The sequence below is a fragment of the Helobdella robusta genome, assembly GCF_000326865.2.
Source record: "Helobdella robusta unplaced genomic scaffold HELROscaffold_128, whole genome shotgun sequence".
In the NCBI taxonomy this organism is placed as follows: domain Eukaryota; kingdom Metazoa; phylum Annelida; class Clitellata; order Rhynchobdellida; family Glossiphoniidae; genus Helobdella; species Helobdella robusta.
Genome location: NW_008703705.1, coordinates 102,253 through 113,816, shown reverse-complemented (window position 1 = coordinate 113,816; position 11,564 = coordinate 102,253). Strand labels below are relative to the sequence as shown.

Genomic DNA, 11,564 nt, shown 5'->3' with positions numbered 1-11,564 from the left:
GTATATAGAGTTATATAGAGTTATATAGAGTTATATAGAGTTATATAGAGTTATATAGAGTTATATAGAGTTATATAGAGTTATATAGAGTTATATAGAGTTATATAGAGTTATATAGAGTTATATAGAGTTATATAGAGTTATATAGAGTTATATAGAGTTATATAGAGTTATATAGAGTTATATAGAGTTATATAGAGTTATATAGAGTTATATAGAGTTATATAGAGTTATATAGAGTTATATAGAGTTATATAGAGTTATATAGAGTTATATAGAGTTATATAGAGTTATATAGAGTTATATAGAGTTATATAGAGTTATATAGAGTTATATAGAGTTATATAGAGTTATATAGAGTTATATAGAGTTATATAGAGTTATATAGAGTTATATAGAGTTATATAGAGTATAAATCCTATATAGATACCTTTCTTTGAGGTTCTTTTCTTTACCGACCGGTCGGCTTCTTTGCTTTTCTCTATTTTCATTTAAATTAATTGTATAAATAAGACTTTTCCATCCATTTAGGTTCATTCAGGTTCATTCATTCAGGTTGAAGCTTCTAGAGGAGTTCATGGAAGATCAGAATGGTTGTGATGTCACGCTACGTTCGTTCATTCAGTGTCAAAGAATGCACGCCTGGCTGGGGTTCGTTTTACGGTTTCTTTGCGGTTTCTCTTTTTGCCAATTGGCTGGCTTTTCCGGCTGGCGGATTTCACCGCGGCTCGTTTCTCTATTTTCATTTAAATTAATTAAATAAATAAATAAGATTTTTTTTATTTCATTCATTTCATTCAGGCTAAAGCTTCCAGAGGAGTTCATCATGGAAGATGTCAGGCTACGTTCATTCATACAGAGGCAAAGAATGCACGCCTGGCTGGGATACGTTTTATTCTTTTTTCTCTGTAATTTAACAATAAGTAAGAATGCTCACACGCGCGCACACACACACACACACAATTACATTAAGTAGCTATATAGGTAGGTTAGATAGACATAATTTTAATTGTAGGTAGGATAGATAGGAAACATCCAACACTAATGAAATTGAATAGGTAGGCGCGTAAGTTTATCGCTTCTATTTTATCTCGCATCTACATTACACGCATTAGCGTATTACACATACACACGCACAGTTGCATACATAAACACATATATTAGTATTTGAGCGTAATTTTATTTTCAATACACATTCTAATTTATTATTACTAAGGTTGAGAGTAATTTAATTTCATAGGTAGTTAAGGGCGATAATGTAATTCTAGGAACAATCTTGTAATGTAAATTAAAACGCTGTAAGTGTATCGATAGGTAGGTTAATTATAAGTTTTATATTATTATTATTATGTCGGAGCCCAAGGCATTACGTAGGTGGTGGGGTGGGTGCCGAAAGGCCAATGAATTGGGCTCTTGAGTTTTGTAATTTTAGGTAAGCTAGAACCGTAATGTAATGAATAAGTAAGTTAAGGCTACGTTGTAACACATACTCATTAATAGATTTAGGGTTTAAGTTTTATACTATTATTACTAAGTTGGAGCCCAAGGCATTACGTAGGTGGTGGGGTGGGTGCCGATTGGCTAAATGAATTGGGCTCTTGAGTTTTGTAATTTTAGGTAAGCTAGGGCTTAATTGTAATGAATAGGTAAGTTGAGGGTACGATAGCCGATTGACTCTGGATTTCAAAGTCTCTTGTCAGAGGTAAGCCTTGGTGGCCAGTGGTGAACCGGCAATGGTTTACTATCCGGACGGCAATGGTTTACTATCTGCACGGTCATGATTTACCATGCGGCACGGCCATAGTCTACTACCCGCACGGCTTCCGGACGGCAAATGGTTTACTATCCGGACGGCAATAGTCTACTATCCGCACGGCAATGGTTTACTATCCGGTGCCCTGGCTGTCGGTGAGCCTCTGTGCAAGGAAGGAGAATGAAGGAGGACTTTTGACTATCGTACCATTAACAATTTAATATAGATTAGCTAAGGTAATTGAATAGGTAGATAGGATTGTTTTTATTAAGCAATTTGAGATGCAGGCACCGCTAAGCTTTCTGATGAGAGTTTTCTCTTTCTCCATCAACACGGGCTGTGTTTCAACAACAATCTCGATGAGGACTGGCACCAGTTTTGGAGGACAACGTAGGAACCGAACCGCATTCAACATTCTGCCTTTATCGAATGGACGACGGTAAGTTTTTTTTTTACATTTTAATCACTTTATTATTTTAAAATATTATTTATTTGCCGTTGTTTCCATTTTATAATTTTTTGCTCCTAAGATTCTAACATTCATTTACTACTACGCTAATAAAAAAAATTTGTCTACAGGATGATGAGAGGTGGGCAGTGGTGGGAGTCAGCACGTTTCAGATGGTTGTCTCATGATGATTTACGTATGATGATGGTGGTGTAGGAAGAATCAGCGCATTGGCTGTTCGACTGACAATCAGAAGTTCGGATGAAATCATGTGTGCCGACCAGATGATGGTGGTCGGTGCAATGAAGTACTGTAACGACGATTTTTGAACTAAGGTTTAGTAGTTTCGTCTTTAAATTTTTCTCATTGATTGATTGATTCATTGATTGATTCATTCGTTCGTTCATTCATTCATTTTATCACTCAATCTTTCAAATCATTTTTCCATTAATTTATTTTTTTAATCATTGAATCATTAATTAATTCATTGACTCTTGCCTCACTCAGGCATTCAACATTCTGCCTTTGTCGAATGGACGAAAATAAATTTTTTTTACATTTTACTCTCTTTATTATTTTAAAATATTATTTATTTGCCATTATTTTCATTTTATAATTTTTTTCTTTTAAGATTCTAACATTCATTCATTAATAGGCTAATAAAAAAATTTGTCTACAGAATGATGAGAGGTGGGTTGTGGCGGGCGTCAGCACGTTTCAGATGGTGGTCTCATGATGACAATTCGAAGATGACAATAAGAAGTTTCTGGAGAGTAAACGCGCGCACATTTACGCACATACATCAATACAACACACACATACACAACATCCATTCAATCGGTGTCGTTGTTATGTTTCTCTTCAACTTTCTATTTTCTTTACCGGACTTAATTTTATTCATGGGTAAGTTAGGGATTGAGATGAGTTGAACAATCGTAGGTAGGCTAGGGCTTAACATTAGTTAAAAAGTTTCAAGTAAAATAAAAACGCTGAAATATGTAAAATAAAATACCTAAAACATGTAAAATTCCAAAAACGTAGAAAAACATATTTGTAGGTAGGTGAGTTGAGTTAATGATTATAAGTAAGCTAGGGCCCTGAGAGTAATTTAGTTGTAGGTAGGTGACTGACTACTATTCTTGCGACTTTTTACTAGTTTTTTGTGATGTGTTTGTTTTCGCTTCACAGCCCCACACCAACAAAACAAACTACATTTTATTCTCGTCGTCGCCTTAAATTTTACCTTTTTGAACAATCTTTTTAATAATGTCTATTTATTTATTTAATTATTTATTAAATGTTGACTGGTTTCTAGTTTTAATTTGGTTATATAATTTTTGGATATTTCTTGATTTAATAAAAGCAACCATTGTGTTTTTCTTTCTTTACTAAAATCTCGAAATTGTTTGTAGATCTGTACAGTTAAGTGTTTGTTCGAGTTTGAACAAGCCTTGCAAATATTTTTCTAATATGGTTCATTGATTGGTTGGTTGATTGAATGAATGGTTGGTTGATTGATTGATCTCATAGTATTTTATATATGAAAAAAAAATCCGATTAAGCCAACATACGGCTTTACTTGGCCACTGTATTTTACCAGACAAAAGCAATTTCTTTATTTATGTTGACAAAAATAATTGTGAAATGAATATATTGACTTATTTAAAGCATTATATGTAAAGAAAACCGCCATGACACTGTTGTATGAGACCCAGTAAGCCACTGCAGTAAGCCAACGTATGATTTCAGCAACCATAATTTCTATGAGCACCAGCGGAATGTAAAATATTCATTGAATATAATGAAGATAGTTGTTCAAATAACAATTTTGATCTATTTAGGTCGTTTATTTCATGAGCAAACAAATTTGTAACATGATCGAATAGTGTAAAAAGGGTGACTTTAGTTCAATCCTAAGCCAACCTTCGGCTTCAGTAAAAAACCACCGGATTTCACAGGACCAAAAGTATAATTTTTATATTCAAATTAACAACAATAATTTAATAATACATAATTTTATTTAATAAAATCATAATTTTATTTAATAAAATTAAAGAGAATTACTACAATGTTTTAAGCATATTAAGTCAAGTAAATATTTCATATAGCTTGCTCGTTAAAATCCATGCAATTTCGTAAGCCAATAATCCAAGCACGACAAATTATTCTAATTATACGAAATTATCCACATAATTGAATAACTACCAAAAATCATTGAATATTAGTTATTTAAAAAAATATATTCTTTATTCCCAGGCCTAAGCATTGTAAGTAAAAATTTTACAACCAATCAAGCAATAGGATTTAGGATTTTAGGAACAAGTGCTGTTAGTGTAGTAGTTGTAGTATGTAGTAGTGTAGTGGTTGGTAGTCTCTAGTAGTCTAATCTGTTAATGTTCGTTAGTGTTAACTGTTATTTATTTTAATTAGTAATTAGAATTAGTAGTTTAGTTTTAGCTTAATTATTAGTGTTTAGTAATTTAATTACTAATTAGTCGTCGTTAATGTTGTTACGTTACCCTTACCGGTTACAGTTAATCGTTAACGAGTCAAGTGTTAGAAGAGTGGGTCACAAAAAATTTTTTTAATTTAAAATGCAAAAACCGTCATACAGCAATATCTATCCTAAAACAGCATCTATTATCACCTTTCAAAACATTTTAAATAAAAGCAATATTCCGAAATTAGTAAATAAACGATCGTAATTTTAGACTTGGGCGATAAAAAACCACCCTCCAATTCCCCTCCGGAAGTAAGCTCCTTGCTCGACCGTCAAAAATGGCCGTTATGTTTATTCTAATTATATGGAACTTTCCATTTTAGTTTTTTATATTCACATAGGGAAAATTCGATAAATTTCATATAAAATTTTAATGTTAACATCGCTACTTCGAGCTTTTAACTTCAAAATAACTTCAAAATAACTTTCAATTTGTCTTTTATTGTAGCAAATCTCAATATTCAAAGTTCATAACGATGCATTTAGCACTTTGCATCTAAAATTCTCATCCATTCAATGTCTTACGGAAGACTTTTTTCATCAGCGTTCCTCAATGAATTTTGCACACAGGTTGGTCTTGAGATCCGCTCTGAACTTCGCAAGTGATGGAGAAGTAGTCAGAGAAGGAGGTAGAGAGTTCCCGAGAAAACGGCCAGAAAAGGCAAATGCAGAACAATTGAGATAAAACTAAAGAAGTAACAAAAAGGGTAGGATCGTCAAGAAAAGGCAAAAGTTTTTATTCTACGTAGATGAAAGTAAGAACTTCTAGCAACACTATTAATCTGAGAAAAAAGAGACATGCTAGAATCAAAGATAAAGCTTAGAATAAAAAACTTATGAGATACTTCAAGTGTTTTAAAATCAGGTAAGATAATAGAAGGAATAGTAATAGAGTGTTTAGATTTATTAAAACAAATAAATTCGAATTTAGAAGGATTAAGTTTAAGACACGCATATTGTCAGACCAAGCGATAAGTGAAGACAGACATAGAGATAGATTATGAAGAACACTATTGAGATAAGATGGAGGTGAAGAAGTATAAATATAAGAATCATCAGCATATAGTTGACTAGTGAAAGAAAAATTATTAATAATACGAGGTAAAGTATAAATAGAAGAGGGCCAAGGATAGAACCCTGAGGTACCCCAAAAGTAAGGGTAGAAGAGTTATAAGTATAATTACTAAGAACAACGAAAGAAAAACAATTACAGAGATAAGAAGAAAACCAAGATAGACAAAAGTCACTGAATCAGTAATATTAAAAGATTTATCTACAGCAGCCTCTAGAGAATTTTCAAGATTTTTTCGTTACTTTTATAATTAAATTCTCAATAATATAGAAATTAGCGTCAAGATTAATATTAGTACTTGTATTTTATTACGAATTATTTCCTTTTTTAACACTTCGATCAAAAAACCGATTAATATTCGAACCGGTAAGTCTTTATAGGATTCGCTATTCAAACGAATACTTTGTATCATAATCCATTTAAATCGGCATACATTATACAATTTCCATACTAAACATAGATGTAAAAATTAAATCATGAAAATAAAAAAAACATAGAAGCTAGAGCAATAAAATGGAGTTGTTAATAATAAATAACAACAACAGCCCATCTCTCTCTGCACCTTTTGCCTCTGCTACCTTTATTATATTTTTATTGTTTATTATTGTTATTATTCTTATTATTATTATGTTTAGCATTATTATTATTATTATTATTATTATTATTATTATTATTATTATTATTGATGCTTATTTACATTACACATTGAAATATGTTTATTTATATATAAATATATTAAAGTATATATAGTATATATATATATATATACGTATTTAAATATATACATATGTGTTTGTGTGTGTATGTGTGTGTATATATATATATATATATATATATATATATATATATATATATATATATATAACTTACAATGGCAAACACAACGTACATGATTAAATGCACTTGTGTGAAATACATTGCACAATGTGTACAGGTTTGTGAATGCATAATTAATTAGTATATATATATATAATATATATATATATATATATATATATATATATATATATACATATAAGGTTTATTTATTTGATATTTATAATATATTGATTGTTAGTCTTTAGTTTACGGTGAAACATTTAAATTTATTTATGACAAATTATAAAAGGAATAGAACCGACAGAAATAAAGATATAAATGTCATAATTAAATTAATTAGTTAATAGATCAACTTTTTTTATTGGAAGAGCATTTCATAGAACGCTGGATAATTAATCAAAAATGGATAATTGGATGACTAATTAATTAAGATTAACAAATGGATAGAATTGGATAAACGATACGGATAAACAAATTTAAATTATTAATAAAGTCATTTTATAAATCACCATATAATCATAATCATAACATCAAAGACGACGACAACAACAACAATAACAACATCAACCAATAGTTTTCCATAATTTCACAATAATTACAACATTACAATTATGACGTCACTGATGATGATGGGCGCGTCCAAATTTCGAAATGACGACGAGAGGAGAAAATTAATTAAGCAAATCCAGGAATGGAACAGCAATCGATTGGACCTGTTTGCAATCTCCGAGCCAAACGAGGTGATAATACAAATTATAATTATTATAATTATGTGGTTATAATTTGGTAGTCCAATGGTGAAGCGGTAAAGATGAAGGACCTTACAGAGTTGTTGGCCCGTGTTTTAATTTTTTTTTTTTTTGTGTCTATAATGTAAAAAAACGTCCTACCTCGGGGAACCGGGTCTCTGGACGCAAAACGAAGATTGATTGATTGATTGATCTATAATGTAAAAAGAAATATCTATGCTTAAGGCAGGCGCTATATAAATTAAAATTGTTTGCGTTATATAAATTAAAGTTGTTTTACAGTTACGTTACCTGTTTGAATGCAAAGAAAATCCACTGAATTAATGTTTTTTTTAAGTTTTATAAGTATTTGAAATGAGGTAGAGATGGCCCAAAGTCATATTTACTTCTGTGTGTGTGTGTGTGTGTTGTGCGTGTGTGTATGTGTTTGCGTGTGTCTGTGTGCGTGTGCCTGCGTGCGTGTGTGTGTGTGTGTGTGTGGGTGTGAGTAATAAATGATTTTTTAAATCATAACTATTTTGTCCTGATTTTAAAATGGTATCATTCATCATTTGGAGTTAGAGAATGTTATTATGTTCATTATTATTATTATTATTTGTTATCGATCGGGTCTTTCGTTAATTCATTCACTCATCCATTAATTCATTCATTCAATTTCATTCCATAATTTTTACAGTTTATCATTCATCTTCCTTCTTTGTAGAAACAGTGCTCTATTAGTGTGACATTAATAATAAAAGTGTACAAAAATACAAATGAAGCAGCCATAAATGGGTATTGTATCGATAGTTAATACGCAAATGTGGCTATATATACACACATGTGGGCACATTCACAAACACACATACACATACAATCAATCGCACTTACATAAACACATACGTTGAATAGTATTAGATTAGCAGTGTTAAATGTGTTTTTGTATGTACGTATTTATGTGTTTGTGTGTGTGTGTGTGTGTGTGTGTGTGTGTGTGTGTGTAGGTATTTGTGTGTGTGTGTGTGCCCACATGTTCATCCGTTCCAATGTTTCATAGTTTGACACATATAAATATGAAACGAATCAAGCACAGTTTAATATTTTCTCAAGTGTGTGTGTGTGTGTGTGTGCGTGTGTATGAATGTGTGTGTGTGTGTGTTGTGTGTGTATGTATGTGTGTGTGTTGTGTGTGTATGTATGTGTGTGTGTTGTGTGTGTGTATGAAATACGTACCGTTATTATCTTCTAGTAAATAAAATGTAAGATTATACATTTTTTTTCAAAATTATTAACACTTAACATCTTCTCGTTCACTCATTCGTTCGTTCGTTCGTTCATTCGTTCGATCGTTCGTTCGTTCGTTCATTCATTCATAAGGAAAAAAGGAACTAACATTTCTATTGTATTATATCACATTGAATGTGCAGTGCATCGACATTTTACAATGGCGGTCTCCTACATTTTCTTCTTCTTCTTCTTCTTGTTATTATTATTTTTCTTATTGCTATTAGTTTTTGTGGTTATTATTATTATTATCATCATCATCATCATCATCATTATTAGTGTTATTATTATTATTGTTATTAATATAATTGATTCACAGTCATTAGAGTCGTGGCAGTTATAATATTTTGATTTTGTTATCATCGTCGTCATCATCATCATCATCATTATTATTATCATCATCATCTTCTTCACCGTTATAACCATCATCATCACCACCAGCATGTGTGGTGGGCATAATGGTTTCCGCAGATCTGTTAATCATCATCATCAGTTAGCTACATACGTACAAGTACATACAAACATACATACATACATACATACATTCATTCATACATACATACATACATACATACATACATTCATACATACATACATACATACATACATACATACATACATACATACATACATACATACATACATACATACATACATACATACATACATACATACATACATACATACATACATACATACATACATTCGTACATACATACATACATTCATACATACATACATACATACATACATACATACATACATACATACATACATACATACATACATACATACATACATACATACATACATACATACATTCACTCACATACATACACACATACACTCACATATATATATACATGTATCTTGTGACATGAAACACATTTGTCCAGTGCAAATAAATTTGCATATATATGTTGGTGATCTGTATGTATGTTTGTTACTTTGTATGTATGTGTATGTGTGTTTGTTAGTTTGTATGTATGTGTTTGTATATATGATTGTGTGCGTGTATGTGTAACGTATATTTATAGTTGTAATGGTAACAGTATTAGTAGTAGTAGTGGTAGTAGTAGTAGTGGTAGTAGTAGTAGTGGTAGTAGTAGTAGTAGTAGCAGTAGTAGTAGCAGTAGTTGTAGTAGTGGTGGTAGTAGTAGTGGTAGTAGTAGTAGTAGTGGTAGTGGTAGTCGTAAGAGTAATAGTAGTAATATGAATATTACCATTCAAGCCATTACATATTGTTTTAAACACATAGCTTGTGTTGTTAGCTGTCACTAAGTATTTGTTATATGCGTGCGCTGATATAATAATTACTTGAATATGTAAATATACATAAACACGCCCCAAAACAAACAAACAAACACACAAACAAACAAACAAACAAAAATAAACACACACACACAAACAAACACACACACACACAAACACACACACAAACAAACAAACAAACACACACAAACACACACAAACACACACAAACAAACACAAACGAACACCAACAAACACAAACAAACAAACACACACACACAAACACACACAAACAAACACACACACACAAACACACACAAACAAACACACACAAACACACACAAACAAACACAAACAAACAAACACACACACAAACACACTCATTCTTACACACCAGAACTTGGAGTTCACTGGAGTCATGAGGTTTTTCTACCAAGAAGAGGGCGAAAAAATTTCCACCAAGTGTGTGCGCGTCTCGAGCTGGCACACGACGCGTGACGTCATCGACACCCTGGTCGAAAAGTTCAGACCCGACATGAAGATGCTGACGAAGACCACCTACACTCTACATGAAGTTCATGTTAATGGAGGTTTGTGGTGTGTGTGTCGTGTGTGTTTGTGTGTGTGGTGTGTCGTGTAGTGTGGTTTCTTTTCGGTGTGTTTGTTTATCACATTTGTATCTTGAGGTGTTAACACACAAATGCACATCTCAACTAACCAAACTGAAGAATAAAGATACAACAGCGTAAATTCACATACACGCACACATCACACGCACACACACACACACACACACACACACACACACACACACACACACACACACACACACACACGTAGTACACAAACGTAAACACTCATACAAAACAGAAGAAAGAAAATTGTTGGCTGGAGAATTCCCTCTAATCGTGCAGTTGAACTGGGGAGTGGATGATCGCGAAGGACGATTCCTACTTAAGAAGCAACATGATAGGTCTTCGCTATTGTCATCTGTAAGGTTTTCATTCATTCATTCGTTTGTTTGTTTGTTTGTTTTGTTTCCTCATTTATCCATTTACTTGTCTGTCTGTCTGTCTGTCTGTCTGTCTGTCTGTCTACCCGTCGGTCTTTTTATTTATTTTTAAGTTTTGCTGGTTGTATTACCTCGCTCGTGTAAAAATAAATGCTCGAATGCAAGACAAGTACCTCAACACGACATATATATATATAGAGAGAGAGCGTCAATACACTACACATTACACACACACACACACACACACACACACACACACACACACACACACACACACACACACGCACACACACACACACACACATACAAACACACACTCACACATCCGGGCCATTGAAAAAATTTCAAATATTCAGCTATTTCAATTTCAGACGTGTCCTTATTTATTTATTTATTTTTTTATTACTAGAACGATTTGAATAATTCGCATCGTCGTCATCTTCGTCATCGTCACCATCCTTACGTCATCATCATCACAACCGCCACCACCATCATAATCATCATCATCATCTTACTTATATTGCAGGCTCAGAATGAATATAATTGAATTACAAAAGTGATTTCAAAAGAGAAAAATTTAAATAATAATAATAATTTTTTATTTATTTATAATAATGATGATGACTAGTAATAATAATAGAAGTATAATAGAAATAATAATAGATTAGTGAGACGTTTTAGCATCTCATACCCACAC

General features: G+C 32.0%; 1 protein-coding gene across 1 annotated transcript in view; it reads left to right on the top strand.

Moving 5' to 3' along the window:
* Positions 1-6,644: 6,644 nt before the first annotated feature.
* Positions 6,645-11,564, top strand: part of HELRODRAFT_184008 (hypothetical protein) — a gene marked incomplete at both ends in the record, with an annotated part of 21,758 nt that continues 16,838 nt past the window's right edge. The window contains 2 exons of the mRNA XM_009014023.1: positions 6,645-6,707; positions 10,253-10,445. Of these exons, the coding sequence (XP_009012271.1) occupies positions 6,645-6,707; positions 10,253-10,445 (256 nt within the window). The remainder of the gene's footprint in view (positions 6,708-10,252; positions 10,446-11,564) is intronic.